Source organism: Equus asinus, chromosome 21 (assembly GCF_041296235.1).
Source record: "Equus asinus isolate D_3611 breed Donkey chromosome 21, EquAss-T2T_v2, whole genome shotgun sequence".
In the NCBI taxonomy this organism is placed as follows: Eukaryota; Metazoa; Chordata; class Mammalia; order Perissodactyla; family Equidae; genus Equus; species Equus asinus.
The window spans coordinates 88543952-88565605 of record NC_091810.1 but is presented as its reverse complement, the minus strand read 5'-3'; the positions used below and the strand labels follow the sequence as shown (position 1 = coordinate 88565605).

The 21654-nt window shown below is 34.7% G+C and overlaps 1 protein-coding gene across 13 annotated transcripts in view; it reads right to left on the bottom strand.

Moving 5' to 3' along the window:
• The window catches only part of U2SURP (U2 snRNP associated SURP domain containing), a 46201-nt gene that overhangs the window by 4859 nt on the left and 19688 nt on the right, over positions 1–21654 (bottom strand). For 6 of the 13 annotated variants that reach the window (XM_014852055.3, XM_070493476.1, XM_070493477.1 and 3 more), the window contains 12 exons: positions 18725–18829; positions 17571–17637; positions 17327–17490; positions 15597–15759; positions 15108–15187; positions 14114–14201; positions 12974–13096; positions 11799–11955; positions 11048–11143; positions 10314–10380; positions 6145–6304; positions 1501–1611 (listed from right to left, as the gene is read on the bottom strand). In XM_014852055.3, the coding sequence (XP_014707541.3) occupies positions 1501–1611; positions 6145–6304; positions 10314–10380; positions 11048–11143; positions 11799–11955; positions 12974–13096; positions 14114–14201; positions 15108–15187; positions 15597–15759; positions 17327–17490; positions 17571–17637; positions 18725–18829 (1381 nt within the window). Of the gene's footprint in view, positions 1–1500; positions 1612–6144; positions 6329–10313; positions 10381–11047; positions 11144–11798; positions 11956–12973; positions 13097–14113; positions 14202–15107; positions 15188–15596; positions 15760–17326; positions 17491–17566; positions 17638–18724; positions 18830–21654 lie in introns of all 13 variants that reach the window. The other 7 variants (XM_070493468.1, XM_070493471.1, XM_070493472.1 and 4 more) reach the window with 3 other exon arrangements.

The window sequence follows — 21654 nt, the reverse complement described above, 5'->3', positions numbered from 1 at the left end:
CTCTCCGCTAACAGGAATTTAATTTCTCTATGATTTGGATGCATCAAGAAAGCTATCTGAGAGCTGATAAAAAGCCTATACAGGATGTTGGCAAATGTTTTCTGTAAAGAGCCAGATAGTAAATATTTTTCTGCTTTGTGGGCCACATACAGTCTCTGTCACAAGTATTCAACTCTGCCCCTGTAGTCCAAAAGCCGCCACAGATAATTGAAAGGGCATGGCTGTGTTGCAATAAGTTTATTTAAAAAAATGAGTTGATGGCCAGTCAGCTGACTCCTGGTATGTACCTTCAAACACATCCTTCTCTCCAATTACAATCACGGAATGCAAGGAGACTAAAATGGTAATACATATATTACTACCATCAGGACCAGTGAGCATCTCAAGGTATAGTCTTTCATGCATATCAAACACCTGCCACCATCTCCAAAGGCACTCATGGGGTACAGATACATGGCATCTTTTCAAAAATCTCATTTATCTTTTTTCCTAATACAACATATAGTGTACAAATTTAAAAAGTGATGCTGAGGAGACTGACTCCCTCTGGTGATCTGTAGGATGTATTTTCCTGATTCATAATTTTATGGGAATCAAATTACAGTTAAAATACTTAAAATATTTTAAACATTTTAATTCAATAATAAGAGTAATAGTAGCTATTATCTAACTCAAAATACTGCTAAATTGGGACAATCAACCCAGTCTCACAGAGAACAGGCAGGCTTCATTGACTTGGCTAGAAGTGCTCAGCAGAGTGGCACCAGGAGACCACAGATCAGTGCAGCACAAAGCTGCTTTACCATACTGCTGCTCACACCACCACTTGTACACTATTAATAGCTTTGTAGTGACTGTCAGCTCCTTTCTAGCTTTGTCCTATTTCTCTTTCTATGTAATCTATTTTGTAATGACAGTCAAGACATAGGTAAAAATTAATAGCAGTCCCAATAAAATTCCTGAGTTCTTTCAACAATTACAATATGGGCCTCCTTGTTCTAAAATTCTCTGTATATCCATACTTTTTTATGTACAAGAATATGAGGTCCCTCAAAAGCTTAGAATTCACTGACAAGGTATTCTACCACTTGCTGTCCCTCCTTGGAAACAATGGAAAGAACCCTAAACGAACTTCCCAATCTCTAACTCCATCTTTGTCTCTGTGCCACTTCAGGGGCTGTCAGTATCTCACTGTCACAAATGTGACTCTTTCTGGAGGGTCTTCCAGTTTTGAAAGCATGTTTTCAGCAGGGTTTTCTAGTCCACTTGTAGTATCCAGAATAAAATACTGTGCTGATGCCCTAAGACCTTTCTCCAAGTTGAAATAATTGTAGAACATCAAATTTCAAATGTCCCTGTCTACCAGTATTCAGCATTTACACACCAAAGAATGTAATTTGAAATATACTTTTCCTTAAGTATACCAATATACCAATTTTCTAGGTAGTCAAACAAGTAACTTTGGAAAGTGCACATTATTTGTGTATATGTTTTCCTTACTCGTTGAAGAAGTTTATCTCTGTAGTGTTCTACTTGCTCTTGAAAACTCTGGCCTGGTTTTTTAGGTCTTTTTCCAGATTCCAATTCATCCTGAAACTTCATAACTTTGAGCTGTGAAATAAAACACGTTTAAAATAAATCTTTTCATCACTATAGCTTCTAAAGGCCTCCTTTGCCCCCTTTTTAAAAAATTCTTTTCTTTAAAACAAGTGTGTAAAAAGGAAAAACATCAAAACAGCAAAGTAGTAACTGATTATGACTCAGTCAAAATATAATGTCAACATAAAACCCCCTTATCTGAAGGCCACTTGTGAGACATGCCCAACTACGCAAAATTCAAGTGATTAGCTGTGGTCCACAGCCTGCATAGCCATATGAGATGACTGTGATTCATATGCCCTTAAGAATCTACTTATTATCTCAACACAATGATAATGAATTTGGTATCTGGTTCCCCAAATTAGAAAGGCAATGTTGCTACAGGCAAGCATACTTCCAGCAAGATATGACAGCCAGCAGAACATACAAAGATAAGCAACTATTTAAAAAGAACAGCAGCATGCTGGTTACAGCTCGTGTAGGACAAAACACAGAGCTGCATAGTTTGAAGGTTTCACTCCTTTTACAGTATAGTGCAATCACTAGTCATCAAGACATCAAAAAAGGTTAAATCACATTTGGAATGTACTTTTTAAGACAGTAAGAGTATATACTGATTAAAAAAAGATCAGAAAAACTTCAAATTCCATTTCTTGTAATGTATCCATACACAAACACAAAACTATCTGTACAGAAATATTCACTATAGCATTGTTTGTGAAAGAATGACCACCTATAGTTTACCAAGAGATTACTGGCTGATTATATACACCTCCTTATTGAACTAAGGAAGGACAAATAAGGTGAAAAGCAGGAGGACTTAGACGATGCTAGAGGCAGAGGTGGACAGCACATGGATCCTGGATGGTACCACCTGGTTACGGTCCCAAACCTGTACAATCTTGTTTCACTAGAAGAGGGGGGTGGGGGAGACATTCTTGTCTAATGGAATTATTGTAGATGCAAGCATCGTAAACTATTTTATTCAGCAGTGATATGTCCTTAAAATGGACTAAATGCTGTTAGAATATTTTATTTATATTTTAAAAATAAGATCTCAATTGTTTTAGGCTTTCCCCCCCTCCCTACAAATGAGGGTTTCCAATAGAATGGAAACAAGCTACAAAACCTTTTTTTCGGGGCTGGCCCCGTGGCCGAGTGGTTAAGTTCGCGCGCTCCGCTGCAGGCGGCCCAGTGTTTCGTTGGTTCGAATCCTGGGCGCGGACATGGCACTGCTCATCAGACCACGCTGAGGCAGCATCCCACATGCCACAACTAGAAGAACCCACAACAAAAGAATACACAACTATGTACCGGGGGGCGTTGGGGAGAAAAAGGAAAAAATAAAATCTTTAAAAAACAAACAAACAAAAAAAAACCCTTTTTTTCCTTTCAAAGAGGTATTTTCACTATTTCTGACTTCATGAGCATTTCTATTAAGTTCTCTGATTTTTGCCCTTTTTCTACCTAATTCCACTTCTATAACCAGGGTCATTTATAATCAGAGCTTTGAGGTTCTCTTCTTTCAAAATCCTTACAAGGTCTTGGCTTTTTTTTTCTCGTTTTAAGGATGATAACATTTTAAAAGACGGTAAGATGTAAAGGTAAGGGGGAGATACTTAAATGTCGGAGTTCAACACTGTGTGAAGCCTCTCATGACTAAAACGGCTCTGTTCTATAGAATGTATTTGTGGTAAATCAGTTTAAGTAAAGTGTCCAAGAGCCAAACAACAGACCTGAATGCTACTCTGGGGAAAGGCATTCCTAGAGAACCTTTTTAAAAATCATTATAAAATCCCAAGTTACAGTTCCTGCTGATGTGGCCTAACTTAGGTGTAAGCACAAGTCCAGGGCACCCAAAAAACAGGTAACAAAGGGTCCCAACTCAAAAGAGAACAGCCTGTGCAATGGCTTCTTAGCCATCTACGCCTCTGTTCCCCTAGGACAGTGGCAAGTATCACCTTCCCACTCAACTATTCACTTTTTCCTCGGGGATCAGGACAGAAAAGGGATCTTTCTTCTCCAACAACATAGAAGACCCGCCACCTGGCTCCCCATCTAGTGTTCCACTCTTCCAATCCTTGTTAGGAGAAATAAGGATAACAGCAGAATTGGAAAAGACAGCTCCAGCCTGGGCACTGCTCTAAGTGGTATCTGAAAGATTAAGAACTTGCTTCCAGGCAACGCTACAACATCATACGGCTGCATGTTTTCGAAGTGCTTTGTAGAGAATGTCAATATTTTATAACACAAATCTTTTGGTGTCTATTAATCCCATGCTAAAAAATGTTCACCTAAAGATATCTTTATTAGGACACATTTGGGGAACGAGAAGAGCTTTTAAAAAGAAAAACTACAGTATACAGATGCATCATACATACTATATATACTATAACATAGAATAAAATTAATTAGAACTTTATTCTTTATTTAAGGATTCTCCAAAAAAAGAGTACTCACTGGATTCCATATTCAGAAAGTGACATTCAATTTAGGGGCAGAGAAAAAAGAACACAGCAACAATGCTCATGAGCTGAGTTCTAGTCCAAATTTGCCACCAGTTGTGGACCTTTATGCCACATGACTAAATCTCAGAGTAAATAAGGGAGAAGAATTAGGTAATTCTAAAATGAAGCCAAGATCTATGTTTTAAAATTAGGATTTGGTTCACAGTCCAAAGCTCAAAAGGGCAAGTAAATTCTAAGAGGTAGGCACTATGAGAGCAGGAGAAACAAGCGCTGAGTGTCTGACAACGAAGGGAGAAGAGACATTATCAAAGAGCACACAAAGTACAGAAATGCGTGTACACACGTATATCACATATACAGTGTGGAAATAGTAAGATTCATAAAAACCATTCCAATTAATAAAAAGCTAAATTACATGGTTTTCTTCTAAGTCAATAAGGAGACAGAACATTTAACAATGATCAGTCTGTTTTGACATTTATAAGGGGATAACTCCAATTATCAAGAAAACATATTTTTATTGAACTCAGTCTTTGTTTCTACTCCAACAGTTCCATCAGGTCAGTAAGGCAGAGTTGAGTATGGTTGGGAGGAGCTCTGAGAGTTAAGAAGGGACATGTGCAGCTTGAAAAACATCCACAGCTGAGGGCATTCACTGATACACAATATCTTATTCCCCTAAAAATCTTATAAAGAATGTATATGCATACATCCCAGGAAAAATGAATCAACTTATTAACTCTAAAAATCTCTCCTCTCCACTTATAACTGACACCATACTGATTCTGTGTAAGGTTAAAACAAAATACTTTCTCCGTTAAATTTCTGGCTAGGTGATACTGGAGAAAGAGGTGGGCAAGAACTTATCATCAGCCTAACAGTGTGTGGGTGGAGAAGCAGAAACAGGGTAACTAATGTGGTAGAGATTACGAGTTAGTAAAAGGAATAGCACTGACACACAAGAGGCATTCAAAATACTGTTAAACGAAAGGACAGAGTATTAAAATTCACTCTCACATATACTTCTGAGGCTCTGGACTGACTGCAACACTGCAGCTAACATTTACTGGGAATGTTTCATCACCGTGGAGGTGAAATGAAGGTGGATGAAATAGGAGGAACGCTCCTATTGCAAAACCCTTCCCTCTCTGACATGTCTGAATACCTTTGGTAATAAAAAAGAGGCATTGAAAAAGGACAGGGGCTAGAGGAAGGGAAAAATCTGCTTGAGATAGTTTGGACTCTTTCAAGTTTTTCTCCTTCTTATTGTTAAGCCCCACTTAATGTCTACTCTCTCCCCATCACTAAGGGGTGCAGACACATAAAATGAGCCTACTGTAATAAAATGTACATATAACTTGAACATGCCAGAAAATCTCACTTTTCCTTGTTACACACCACATACACTCAAAATGTAATGATTTTCCTTTCCCTTTTTTTTTCAGGAAGATTAGCCCTGAGCTAACATCTCTGCCTATCTTCCTCTATTTTATATGGGAGACACCTGTTACAGCATGGCTTGATAAGCAAGTGTGTAGGTCCGCACCTGGGATCTGAACCTGCAAACCCTTGGCCACCAAAACAGAGCATGCAAACTTAACTGCTACACTACCAGGCCAGCCCCAAAATGTAATGATTTTCATAATGCAGATACAGTCTATTCATTAGAATCAGTATCTTCAGAGGATCTCCTATGTGCCAGGCACTGGAGATATGATGATGAACAGACAACAGACATGGTCCTTTCCTCTAATGGAAATCAGCCTAGTGGAGAATACAGACATTAAACAAGCAAGCAAGCAAGAAAAAAAAAAACATAATACATATACCACAATACTTGTAAAATCACAACAGAGATAAATAGGGAGAAGTAAGCAAATGCAGAAGAGTACGAAAAGGATATGAGGAAAAGGATGCTTGAACTAAAAAGGCCTGAAGGAAGTCAGCTGGTTTGAAGGTTTCTAGGCAGAGAGGGAACGGTACGTACCAAGGTACAATGCCAAGAGGGTGCCTAGTTTGGTGGAAAAGGTGAAAGAAGGCCAGTGAAGTGCTGTTTAAACTTCACTGCAATACTAACCTCAATTTCACGAAGTTTAGCTCGTTTTTCCTCACTCATTTCAGAGTACTTAGAGAACTTGGACTCAGTCATTTCTTCTTTGATTGGATTAGAGTACAAATGATGTTCTTCAGATTTGGAACTTTGAGTGTCTTCTTCATCTTCACTTTCTTCTTCTTGACTTTGGAAATAAGCAGAATATACACTGTATGTCAAGGCAGCAAAAAAAAGTTACATTCTTCAGTCTGGCATTTTTATTTTTCACTGCCTTAGAGTTTAAGTAACGTTAACAAAACATAAGACGACAATTCACCACTAAAACATTTTTTATAAAATATCTGATCCAATAATATACACAATTTTATAAAATTCTTGTTTCCTTCACAAAAAAAGTTTGAGCTTCAACATAATCATACTTTTAAAAATTGTTTGTTAATCTTATCTGTATGCCTTTCATCCTGCAACTTCCCTTGCAGCAGTTAAATGAAATGAATAATCAAAGATTTCTGCATACTTCACAATTCAGAGTGATTTCATCAAGCTTAATGTTTAAAAACCCAAATGTTTACCCTTTCTTCAGCAGAGCCTATAAACTAGAAAACACATGAGTCTGAGTCACACAGAGTTACTATGAAACAATCAATGCAGCAGGAAAGACCTTATTTGGTTAGCTCATAACCCCAGGAATAAAGTAATGGATATATTTTAAATATTACCACACATTAATACTTTATGTCATAGGTGATTTTGAAAGTTGTACTGGTTCTAGGTCAGACAAGAAGAAAATGAAAAAATAAGTGACTACCATGGGCAAGCTACAGAAGAAAACTTCTTTCCAGAAGCAATCTAGTGTAGAGGCAGGCAACTATATGTAAAACTGGTCATCATTGCTAGAATAGGATTAACAGAATGTTCTTGAAGCAGAAAGAATGAAGGAGCTTAAAAAAAGACTTGTATGTTCTGGGACTGGGCTTTGTGTGTATCTATGTTAAATCTGGGCAAAACAATTCATCCATGTACAAACAAACTCAGAATGTTTATGTTTACACAAATAAAATTCCTTATAAACAATACTGATTGTGTATTAACATTACTGGCATAGCCTAGAAAATATGTCATTTTTCCCTTTAATATCTGAACATGATAAACCCTTATTTGTTGGTATTTGGGTACTAAATACATTTTACCTTAAGTAGAGGGTATCCTTTTAGCATATATTTAAAACTATCCATAATGTAGAAAGTTATAACCAAAACCTTTCCAAATAAACATTTAATTATTTTAGAGTGATAATTAGATTCACACTGAATGAGAAATATTTAAGCAAGACACACAAAGTGCTGGGAATTCAAAATCAGACACAACATGGTACTAACAGAAGACCATGCTACTAGCTCTTGAATTTCTCATCCAAAGATCCTTTCCAGAACACTAATAAAATGCTTTACAAACTTTACACTCTAAGAGCCCCACAAATCATTACTACCACACTCAAGTACAACTCAATACAATACTTACGTGAGAAAGAAAAAAATCAAAACCAACCACGAAAAAACTAGATTCTTCTTCAAAATACTTTACTTAATATTTCTTGTTGATTTGTCAGAAACTTCCTAAATGCAGTTTTTAGTTAATTTTTTAAAACACAAGAATTTCAGATGCTGTTTTTCGATGCTTCTAAATGATTAAGCTATTTCTGCGTGTAGGTGTAAATACAGACATTACTGAACGATTACTCTGGAAAGGGCCAGTCAGTAAGGACGTGACAGTCAGTTCAACTGTAGTTATCTACACAATGGAGACTACTTAACCAATTTCAGCCCTATTATTTATGATGTTTTCAAAAAGTTTTTTCTGCAATTTCAAATAGTCCTTGGTAAACATCCTTGTACACTTATCTGAATGCTTAATTCAGAGTGGATAAATACCCAGATGGACATGAAATAATATCCATGACACTTCAATGAAAAACGCAGATCACAAAACAGTATGTACAGTATTATATAATTTATGTTTAAAGTAGATATGTATGTTGTTATATATAGAGAGAAAAGATCTAGATGGCTAGGCACTAAAGACTAATCATATTATTTAAGACTTTTTAAGTGAGCTGCATTATACTTTGATAATTTAAAATATACACATATTTTACAATTGCTATTTTAATTTTGCAAGGCCTGAGCAGTCTGTTCTAATTGTTTTTTTTTTTTTTTTGAGGAAGATTAGCCCTGAGCTAACTGCTGCCAATCCTCCTCTTTTTGCTGAGGAAGACTGGCCCTGAGCTAACATCCATGCCCATTTTCCTCTACTTTATATGTGGGACGCCTACCACAGCATGGCTTTACCAAACAGTGACATGTCCACACCCAGGATCTGAACCGGCGAACCCTGGGCTGCCAAAGCGGAACGTACACACTTAACCACTGCGCCACCAGGCTGGCCCTCTAATTGGTTTTAGCTTTAGCTCTTAGTTACCAGTTTCAGGCTCAGATCTCATCACTGCTTCATCTTGCTCTTCTTTTAAAGAAATGTAAATTCCAGATTCTAAACCCATACAGAATTCATTACAAATGAAATTAAATTGCTATTTCTAACTTTTCTGCAAAACATTGGTAGTGTTATATATTTTTTTAATCACATTTCTGCAATAAATACAGTTACTAGTTTCAAAAAGCAGCTCCTTAGTAAAAAGGCATTTTGGATTCAGCCACCAGGGAGTAGTAGAGAGGCATAAGAAAATTTCAAGGACCAGAAAGTTGTACTGTATGTGAAAAAGTATTTTTTCCTTGCTTTGTACTTTCACGAAGTTAGTTTTATGTTATCATGATTTACTTGGAGCTCCTAAGAAAAATCAAAAAAATATTTCCAGGGATCCATGCTTCACTGTATCAATGTATGATTATTCTACCATCATACTAAAAGGCATTCACATTTCAAACATTAACACAATAAAGTGAATACTTGTAGAAACAAAACCAATTCAACAATATTTGAGTTCTGAAATGGCTTTTCTACCCTTCCTTTCCTCTAAATTAAATAACTATGAGTACAAATAGTCATTTTAAAGCAGTGATTCTAGAAATGGTGAGAGATGCTACTGAGTGATGGGATTGTAGATATAAAAAAGGTTAAAAGAACCACTGTTTTTTAAAGCAAACTACCAATTTTAGTACTCAATTCCCGTACTCCTAAACAGCTTCGGATAGGTATTTCCATCAGCAAACCACATCTATATTTTGTAAATATTTTGTCATAATCATTGCTGACTTGATCTGATCACAACAACGTTTCTGGAAAGACAGCACTGTTGCCAAGTTTCCCCCATCATATCAAATTGTTTTTCATAAATGCTGATCAATCACATTTCCTTAACAATCTAAAAGCTACTAATGCCACTGACTGAATCCATACAAATGCCCAAGTTGTGCTGGGACACACGGGACCCTCCCTTTGCTCACTCTTCCATTGAAGAAGAACAGAAGAAGATTTTTTCAAAAAACAGAAGCCTCTGCTTTGTGTTCTTGAAGTCATCTCTTTTCCTGCTTAAAAAATTAACTTCCTTTACATTGATTTAAAAAGGTGTCAAGTGCTATCTAAAAACTGCCAATATAAACTTGCAGGAGAATTCAGAGGTAAGAATTCCTATAATCACAGTCAGTATTAAATGCAAAAACAATTTTGGGGTAATAACCGAAGAGCAAAATTCAAAATGATAATTTCTCTATAGGTTAAAGGAAAAGTTTTTTTCCTTTATTTACTCAGTTCTTCTGAGGTATTTAAATAACATAACGGAATGATCATAATACAATATTTTTCTTAGCAATGTAAACCCAAAAGAAAAAGAACATGACCTTCCCATTCACATTTTAAAAATCACTTTTTGTGGAGCCAAAACAATACTTGACAGCTAAGATTTGAAATAAATACATGTGACCAATTAGTAACTACAAAGTGAGAACATATAACCTAGTGCAGAGAAATAAACTCAAAAGCACAGTGAAACCAGATGCATCAAGACCAGAAATCAAAAGTTCTTTATTCAGTGGGAAAACAACGGAGAACTAAAAATGATCCTCAAGTTTTTCTGAGTGAAGTTTTCCTCTTCACTATTATTTCAAGCATATCTCTTAATGAAAAAAGGAGCATATATGCAATAAGAAAGTGAGTATATTTGAAACTTAGATTCTTACTTTTGATTTTCTTCTTCTTCTGATTCTTCATGCTGGTCAAATAACTCCCATTTAGAAGTTGTTACAGCTGAACAGAAGGAAAGAAAGGATGTAATTCCATAAGGTAAATTAGCGTTTTTGCAGTAGCATAGTAGAAGCCCAACTTTAGAACTGAAAGTTTGTATTACAGAAGTTATCTATATCTATTTGAACAGCCATTCCCATGTGCTAAATCTATTTCTTTCCTCACACCGACACTACAATTTTATTCAAATTCACAAAACGACACAATGTCTCCTTATTTCTGTGCAGGATGGTAGGATTTATTTCATTAGAATCTAAAAATATTAACAATTACAGATTATAAGCCTAGGATACATGTCCAAGTAAGTATGAAAGGCAGGTCTAAACTGAATCTAACAGGTGAAGCATTACGGGAGAGTCAAAGCTTGGTTTCTCTGAAACTGACGTCTAAGTAGATTTCCAAATAGGTATAGCTTCCCTTCTACATTTTCTACTGAAATGCCTTAACCTGAAATGTCTTTAGTGATTTCTCTGATTCCTCTCAAAGCATCCAAACCAAAGGACCTAAGAAAATTATAACAGCAACCACAATGAAAACCTAGACAATAAAATATGATAACACTGGGTCTTAAGGTTGAAACATACTATAAAATATAAAGGGAAAACATACACACGCACCAATAATTAAAGTACTCAATTTTTTAAAGCTTAATACTTATAGTTTTACTCACCCTGTGCTTCCAATTCAGATTCATCTACAGCTTCCCATTTTGATGGGGCAACTTTAAATATAGGCTCATTCTTCTTTGAGTCTTCAGCTGCATCCACTATTGAGGAAAGATGAGCTATTAACCCTGACTACTAAGGATGACCTAACTTAAAAGAGTTCATGGGTATTCACTATATTACTAAAAAGTAAAATAAAATAAGGCCACACATGGACTAAAATGCTAGTGTCAAGATTAAGTATCGTGACTAATCCAATTCTCTGCATCTGAGGTCCAATTTTTAAATAGTGTATATATATATATATCAACTGAGAACATTCAGGTTATTATTATTTCAAGCAAATGCAAAAGTGGAGGAAGTAAAAAAATCCTTATTATCTTTACTTAATTATTGTTTAAACTATAGAATATATTATTCAATATTTTAACATATAATTCAAATGTACTGAACATTGTGTACACTTCCTACTTCCAAAAATGATTTTAGGCAGTCAGGAAAACTGAACCTGTAAGTTAGGAAAACTAATAATAAAAGACACATGATCAGAAAGAAAACCTTCTTGGCACAGTCAAATGTATAACTGGGTATTTGAATTTTGCAAAGTCAGAAATAAATAAAAGACAGAAAAAAGTTAATGACTGACACCTTAATCAGAAATTGTAACCTTTTTCCATATCAGCATGTATGTAAATTAAAGAGTTCTGGGAATCAGACTTATTAGCTAGATATAATCAGTTTGAAATTTGAACTTACAAGGCACTCCATCAAGATCATCATCAAGACTCTTTATAGGGACTCCATCGAGATCATCAATGGGAGTAGCATCAATAGGAATTCCATCCACATCTTCTAGAGGTGCACCATCAAGCTCTTCCTCAATAGGGGCACCATCAAGGTCATCTGGTACATCCTATGGAAACACACATACTATTGTAATATTGCTAAAGTCATATTGTTACAAGATTAATTTGCAATCCAGTATAAACCAACCAGCTGGATAGCCACATTCCTAGCTACAATGTGAGGACATAATAAGAACATAATTTATCATCCAGTACTGAGGATAGAATGACGAGCAGAAATGAGCTTGGTCCCTCCTGTCAGAGCTTTGTAGAATGGGGGGAAGTTGGAGGAGGGGGGACAGAACTGGGGTGGGAATATGAGCCAGGCAATCAGATAATCACGACAATATATATATAACCGCAACTATGATGACTGCTACAACAAAGAGGTATATTGTACTATTACAGTGTATAATAAGTAGGTTTCACCCAAAGAGTTCTGAGAAGGCTCAATGAAGCTATGCTTAAACTGAGATCTGAAGGATCTCAGGTAAAAAGGAGACTTCCAGAAAGAGGGAAGAACATGTATAAGGGTATATGGTAGGAGGAAACACTGTACATTTAAGAAACTGAAACGAGGACCATGTAGTTGGAGAAGGGAGGCCAATTAGGAGGATCTTATAAGAGACACAGTGAAATTATGATAGCTGCATTAGGATGGTAGAAATGAAGATTAAGGTTTCAAGAATTACTGAGGAAGCAAAAAGTAACAGAATGGTGATGAACAGAACCTGCTAGCATTGTGGTACATCTTTTCATGTACATATTTAACTTATATAGCTATCTTTAGTTTAACAAAATGAAATCATGCTATATATTGCTCTATTACTTGCTTTCTTCTAGTAATATAAATCTTTTCATGTCATCAAATAAAAAACCAGTCACCAATTTTCACATAAAGACTCAAAACAGAGAATTCCTGTTATACGTAATTTCAGATCTTCCAGCAAAAAAAGTCACTATTTAGTGATAAACAGTAAGTATTTTCCCTAAAGAAATGTTACTCACATCTGTAATCTATCACACTTCCACAGCATCCCCAGAAATACATTTTAAAATAATCAGACAAATACACTGAGTGCCTACCTCTGTTTCCTTTTCTTCAATAATATTTACAAGTCCTAAGAAAATATTCTGCAGTTTGATCAAAAATGGTTCTGGATAAATTGCCCAATCTTCCCATGCTCTGAAGCAGGTCATTACCCGTTGCTAAATAAATAGGAAAAGACGACGAATTATCATTTAGGGCAGTATGTTTCAAACTTCATCTCATGAGAATGACCACCACAATTTGCTGAATATTCCTTTAACCAGATATTGTTTTTAAAATTCAAAGAGAATAACTACCATTAAAATGCTTTTAAAAATCAATGTCATCTAATTAAAAGGAAAAAAATTAAATACAACGAAAAAGAAACTAACTATTTGCTCCTGACCACTGAAGTTCCATGTCCCATTCTACTAGAGGTACGCTTGAGGCCACATTCTGGGAAAGACCAGCTGAGAAACTTAGGAAAGCTGGATATCAAGGTAAATCAAGTTTTGACCTGAATTCCCTAATGATTCAAAGAAGTACTTCCTGATTCTGGCTCACACTTTTCTCTGTCTCCGCTGTAAACTTTTCTATAAGCTCTGACTTATGGAGAAAATTTAAAGTCAAAAAGTTTTTAAATGGAGTTGTTTGTATGAATCCCCTAAATGGTGGGGTCATTGGGCATCTTCTCAAACTAAGAAATTTCCTTAATAAGTCTTCTTCCCATGATAAGTATATCTAGTTATTCAATTATAAGTAAGGTACTTTGGCTTTTCTTAACATTAATCTACATCTTAAGAGGTTATAAAAAATTAGTTAAGTCAATATACTTTCTAAATACGAGTAACTAAAATGAATGTTCCTAATCCAGCCAAATTATATACACCATTACAAAACAAGCTATCTTCTGAATGTGTTTTGTGAAAAGAGAAGGCTAATATTTAAAATACTTAAATAAAACACTTAAACCTAAAACAAATATCTGACAAAATAATACTAGATAATACATTTTAAAATTCAGGACATTTTTTGATACTGAAAGTAAAATGGCACTAAATTTTAAAATGATAATTTCTGAAAAATGCAAGTTATGTCTTATACTTATCTTAGGTACTTTCCTAGCCCTCCAATGTGCTTCCTAGCCACCATCCCCCGTTTAAAACACTAGGGCAAAAATAATAAAATAAACGTACCTTAAAGTTTTCAGACTGTAAATGGCCTTGAATTGTACGATAGGTAGCATTGAGGTCTGAAAATATCTGACATAACTTTGTTTCAAAACTGAAATTCAAATAGTATATTTTTTACAATAGAATTTGTTTAAAAATCCCTATCCACTTCAGCATGCTAGCCATTGAAAACCCCTCGTGGACTTAAAAAAAAACATATAAATCAATCAAGTAATTCTTTAAAAAATCAAGAACTAGGTGCTTAAACTCTAAAACCATAATTTAACTGCTTTAACTCCTATTATTCTGAATCTCCTACAAAATCCCTAAAAGTCTTAAGAACTAGTTCCCTTGATTATCAAGGAACTCTACATCTAGGATACTTTGAGCCATCTAGTCTGACTTCTTTGTTTTATAAAATAGGAAAAGGAAAAAAGTGACTTCTCCAAGGCAAAAAAACTAATAGCAGAGCTAACATTAGGACCCAAATTCCCAAACTTCCTAAGCTTCCCTATTCATAAAATAAACACCAAAAAGAACTCTGGAGAATTGAGGAAGAGCTATATATTAATTACAGTACAGAAACATAATTTCCTATTGCCTGGGAAAACGTGAACAATGAACTACAGCAATACAATGACAATCAGAAGAGAACGTCGAGTCTATACACAGTTAATGCTCTGCCTTTATGTTTGCCATTATTTCTATTGTTTCAGCTTATTCATTATGCAAGTAGCTAAATACGCAAGAAAAATAAAGTCATTTTTTAATTTTTCCTATTTGTTCTATTATCAATAGTTAATCAAAAAACTGATACAAAAAATTCCCCAAAAACCGGTAATTTAGCTTAAACTGGTTTAGTTCAATGAACGCAATCCAAGTTTTTACAAAACTCTACAAACTATGAAAAAATTTAAATTATTTATTATTAGGGTGTTAATGAACAAAATCCTTTTAATAAACTCCTTACCCTTAAATATTTTATTTCAGGAATATCAGCTTACATCATTATACTTACAACTTTCTATAATATGAAGCATTAGCAACTTTGGCTGAAGAGTTGTACAAAACATCAGAAACCAAATATAATCTGGCAATCTAGAATACCAAAAGACAACATAAAACAGATTAAAAACCAACAGTGAATAATATATCTGGGAAAAAATTCCATATTGAAATCTTTTGGAATTAGTGGCATAAGGCTAATGTTTAGCTATAATTTAATAAACACAGCTACTTAGAAGAGTTATAAGAAATTCAACATCACCACAACCATGACTTTGGCAGGGATAAAATTTGTAACGCATTGACATTTCAACCTGTTGATAACTTCTGTGTCAATTAACATAAGTTTTCCAGGCAGAAGGAAAATAAGACTGCAAGGGAAAGATTTCTTCAGTCAAGTTCTTCATGCAAAAAAGCAAACCAATTTCGATCCAAAAAGAAGTCAACTAATATCTCCCTTTCACTTCATCAAATGTTCCATAAAGAGAAACCATTTCCATACCTTTTTGGGAAGGGGTGTCTTTAGGATGGATAATGACTCAGTAATGCAATCCACTATTTCTTCAGCAGCTTCAGCATTATTAAGACAGAAAACCATTGCATCTCCAATATCATTTTTCCTTGGAGTTAAACCCCGCAGGATTTCTTCTAATTTGTCCCTCTGTCTGAATACAAATTTTTTTAACTTATAAATATTTATAGACATAAATTTCAAATGCCATTTTAGTTTCTGTTCATAAACTAAGTTCTTTAAAACCCACTAAGATAAAATTCTGACGACTAAATTGTATTAAGTCTGATTTGTGTTAAGTTCCCCAAATACAATACACTTTTTTCTGAAGAACTTACATGGGGAAGAATACTTTTCCGGGAACAATTAAATGATTCCAGTGATTTCTAGTTTACAAATTAAGTAAATTTAAAATTATGGGCATTTTTCTCAAGAATCTTTGAGCATGTCCCAGTCCTATTAGCCCATTACACTGAAAAAGAACTGCCGTGTTCTTTTCTTTCCCTTGAAGGCCATCTGCCTGTTACTTTAGCACTTCTGCATAGGATTAGGACAGGCTAACGCAGAGGATGACAAACTTCTGTAAAGGATCAGACAGTAAATATTTTAGGCTTTGCAGGCCACACAGTCTTTGTCACAATTACTCGACTCTGCTGCTAAAACACCAAAGCAGCCATAGACAACATGGAATGGAATGGGCATGATTGTGTTCCAAAAGAACTTTATTTACAAGGCCGGCCCCGTGGCATAGTGGTTAAGTTCGGCACACTCCACTTCGGTGGCCTAGGTTCACAGGTTTGGATCACAGGCACAGACCTACACCACTCATCAGCCTTGCTGTGCCACGTGGTGATCCATATACAAAACAGAGAAAGACTGGCACAGATGTTAGGTCAGGGCAAATATTCCTCAAGCAAAAAGAGGAAGAATGGCAACATGTTCAGGGCAAATCTTCCTCAACAAAAAAAACAAACTAACAAAAAAACTTTATTTACAAAAATAGGAGACAACCAAATTTAGCCTGTGAGGAAAGTAATGATGAATATACATCTTCAGAAGCAAATATACTCTCAAATACTACAGTTCTCCATTAGCAAATGCTCTCACAAACAATGCATCAATGCAGCTAGTATTAAGAGTTATAGACTATACAGAATCCTATATGCTAAAAATTCTTTTAGCTAATTTTTTCCATGAGGTATACAGAACTTCCTCTCTGAACGTTTAATAGTTAAATTTGTTTCTGCTTCCTAAACCAGGCTAACAGCACTGTACCACTGCTGACTGAGCACTAATAACAACATATGCTTGCATGGTGGCCACACACTGCGAACCGTGTGGAGAGACTTGGCAACCATCTGACCTCCCTAAGCCATACAATCATCTGTCCTCTCTTTATGTTGCATTCAGAAAGGCAAGAATTCTAAGGGTCTCGGGGTAATTTCTGTAAGAATCTGAAGCATTCCACTGCTAGAGAATCACTGCTTAAGAGGTCATGACTAATTTTTATCAGTAGCAAGAGGTCAAGGTCACACACTTATAAGGACACACACTTATACTTGACAAGATGTATAAAATTACAAAGCATATGATGAGAGATGTTACTATTTTAAACATTCACAAGTGAAAAAAACTATCTTATTTTAGGGTCAACATCTTAGTAAAGACCATTAATTAAAGCAACTTTTCTGAATATATTAACGGTAAGGAAAAAATCTTACTCTTCCTTAAGTGCTCCCTTTTTACTAGGCTCCTCTACAAAAGCTTCTGTTTCTTGCTCTTCTGACATCCCATGCAAGTATGGATTTAATGGTGGTGGCCTCCAAAATGATCCATTTTTGAACATACGAAAATCTTCCGTCCTCCATTTAGTTGGAGAATCTCCCTAATAAACATGTCCAGAATGTTATTAGAAAGGTTTAATACCTCAAGAGCCAAAATTAACAAGTAATTGATTATACTTGCCTGTAGAATAGAATAAAGCTTCCACCTATAGTAAACATGGGCTGGTGTCTGGTTTTCAAATAAGAACCTAAAACAAAACAAATTTAAAAAATTAAACATCCATTCTTTAATGAAGAACTCTCTTCAAGTAAATATACACAAATGACAAATATTATTTGCCTATTTAGTGCTAAACGAAACTAAAGCAAAGATCTCTGAAGAGAAATCCTCATCCACTGCCATCTGCCATCTACCCCCTTTCTCACCTTAACCACAGACTGGCTTTATGACTGACATTAAAATAAAGGTGTGTATGCATCTTGCTGAGTCTTACTATCAATTTTACTGAATACTTATGTATCAGATATTGTGTCTGGCAATGGAGAGATTTTTCCCAAAATATAATTTCAAAAGCAGTGGTTTTTGAACAACTTAAGAGCGTCAAATGAATGTCTCAGATACCATAGCTATTCAGAAGATAAACAATTTCCTATACACTTCATTTGTTCTATTATATCTCACTTATGAAAGACTCATTGAAAAGCATAATGGAAAGCATTTTCCTCCTAGAAAATGTTAAAAACAATGTTATTTAATTAACTAAATCAAAATCAGATGGAAAACTGACCCAAGCAAATTTTCATCCAATTACTAAAGCTGCTTTGTCATTCCACTGCAAAAATAACCCCATACTTTTAGAACTTTATTCTTAGAAATATTTTTCATTCCAAAAAAACAAAAGTATTTTTAAATTGCACACCTGAGGATAAACGAAATGTGGTATATACTTGCAATGGAATATTATTCAGCCTTGAAAGGTAAGGAAATTCTGACACACCCTACAACATGGATGAACCTTGAAGACTTACGCTAAGTGAAATAAGCCAGACACAAAAGTACAAATACTGTATGACGCCACTTATCTGAGGTACTTAGAGTAATCAAATTCAGAGACAGAAAGTGGAATGGTGGTTGTCAGAGGCTGAGGGATCAAGGGAATAGGGAGTTATTATTTAGGGGGTACAGAGTTTCAGTTACGTTCAGAGAAAAGTTCTGGAGACAAGACAGTGGTGATGGCTACACAACAATGTGAATGTACTTAATGCCAATGAACTGTACTCGTAAAAATGGCAAATTTTATATGTATATTTTATCATAATAAAAAAAATGCACACCTGAACATAGGATTGTTGATTTCTCTGTTCATAATCATAGCTTCAAACATTGGCCCTTCACGTACAACAAACTCTATCATTCGATGTATCAGGGCGAGCAAATTCCTACAACAACAACACAGTTAAAGAAAATGGACTCAGACCTACCACTACATACAACTACACTTGACCTAAGTTACTATAATTGCGCAGAAAAAGATGATTCTGCTAACACAGAATTTTATACCAAAAAAGTAACCTGGAGCATATGTTAATGCCTTGTGCATTAAGAGGGAAGGGGGCAACAGGGATAAGGGAGTGGGAGGGGAAGGAAAGGTGCAGGGAGGGTGGGAAACCACAACACAGCTTCATAGTAATAAAGACTTAATTTTCTAAATGCCACTTAATTTTATTTTCCAAATGCAAAACATTAAGTTATGAATCACAACTAATGAGAAAGCTGCAAATATATAAAATCAGTAACTTAGAGCTTACATGTTATCATAGCCATCTAAAAACTTACACACTATCTCAGTTTTAAAGAAAATATTCCTAAATCAAGCACTTTTGTGGTGGTATTGAAGTGTTATATACAAGACTATAATTTGTAGAAATGTGAAACTATTTGACAAGTTTAAGGCCTGATTTAATAAAAAACCCATCCAACTCCTGTGCTTTTCTGGTACACATATAGCAGATGGAGTTTTTATTGAATTTGACCTTTGATGAGGCAACATCCCTTTGGACCACACTTCAAACTAGCTCACACAATTCATGATATATACAATTCTGCCTGTACTATGAATCAAAGAAGCAATTATATTGCCAAAGCCTTAAATAAATGGAGTCCTCTTTCCAAAATATTCCAAAATACGGAACAGAGTGAGATGCCCTTTCCATTTGTCATAACCATTACTTTCTAATATTAATGCCAAAAATAAACATACATAACTTCTTAATACGTGATTTTATTGGTTGGGCTCATAGAAAGCCTTTAGTTTTAAAATCTGAAGCTGGGTCCCAAAATCATGTGATACTTTATCAGACTCCAAATACAACTTTAGACAGTGATTTACACTGTCAGGCAAAAATGACTCAGCTTACTATAAGCTGCTTGTGATCTCTCATTTCACCAGTCCCCAACATATAGAGCTAATAAATAACAAGTGGGAAAAGCAAAAGGATATTGGCTCTTGGTACAGGCACACACTAAATTACACCTTTAGCATTCCCAGCTCAAATTAAGTTCATAATAACTGCTGGAATATAAATAAATATACAGTTATAGAATAAGACAGATTTTTGGGGGCTCTATTATGCCCTGCTTCAGAGTACATGAACAATAAAATAATTTATCTCATGGTGATTAAAATTATTTTTTCACCGTTTGCAAACAAACCTACTTAAGTGGACACTAAAATCTCTAGTAAAAAAAATTATATGAAGATTTAAATCTTTAACAAAGGGGAAACTATATATTTAAAACTATTAATTCAACCTCAAACTGTTAAAACAAAAAACCAAAAGCATCACTTCATTTTAAATCTAAAAACTATTTTTGTTTCACAGAAGTATTAATTACTCTGCAAATATGCAGTTCTTGATATCCAAATGAGAATGTATTCTCAGCATCCATATAATTAACGACATTATTTTGATGAAGGGAGATAATGCAAAGTTATGATTCAGTTCCAAAACTCCCACTGTTACGTGTCAAATTAAAGTGAAGGGAAATTTTATGTATCATAATATATAAAATCAATTATAGGTGGACAAACGCTATATATTCAGAAACTTGTATGAATTAAGTCAAAAGCAAGTTGACTTGAGTATTAAAGATAGATGAAAAATGATTTAGCAAGTTTAAAACAAAGGATTCATTGAAATGGTGAGTCAAGACTTTTCAGCAAAATGTATACTCAAAATTTTGTTTAGAAATAAGCCGAGCTACATGTAAAGCTACTACCAGATAAATGTTTTGTGAATGCTACGAAAATACTTTTCTGTGAGCGCTTCATCAGTGGGGAAAAAACCCACTATAGTTTTAAACAGGCTTGTAACTGATAAAATCTATTTTAGAAAATTTAAAGTTTAAGGAAGTTTTAAAATGCTTCATATGATTATTTAAAATCAAAATCTGACAATTAGCTGTTGCTAACTTGAATTCAAGATTATTAAAGAATTGTAATCAAACTCTTTCCTTAAGGATTGTGTGTTTAATTTCTTATTTAAAAAAGGGTGACTTTTCTATCAGAATGAAACAGTGTAGTACAAAAATATGATATATTTTAAAGTGCATTATTTTATTTTAAAATGGTAATTATCTTATTCTGAGCAACAACAACAAAAAAAAAACCAAAAAATTGTCTCTCAGTTATAATAAAACCACATTTATTGGAGTCGATCGTACCAATGTCTGGTCAAAAACTGTATACTTTCCCAATCCATCCCATGATGTTTTCCTGGTCCCCCGCTGCCGCAGACAGTTCAGCTGGTGTTGCTCACCAAGGCCAATGTCAAAGAGAATTTGGTATTCTTTTGTGTTCATTTATTATTCAACCAGTGTTGTGTTCCTGTGTTTGGGAAAAGGCTTAGCTTGACTGAGCAAGAGCATACCTAGAGCATGAATTCTTCTGCTTTAACATTATGTTGAAAAAGAAAAAAAGGAAGAAAAGAAAATAAAAGAATTCCAAACACCTTTATCGTGAAAAAATTTCTAGTATGTTCAGTGTTCATGAAAATAATAGGAATTCCTTCTTAAAATCAATTAGAAAAAAACAAACTATGCCTTAGGTAAGGAGAACTCAACCTATGGTTGCACATTAAACAAAGATAATTCAGAAACAAAGAAAAAAATAAAAGATTGGGTCAAATTGTAACACCAAAATTTATGACATTAAAAAGACCTATTTTCCCATCATAATAGTCTAATATTAGACTAACAACTCCAG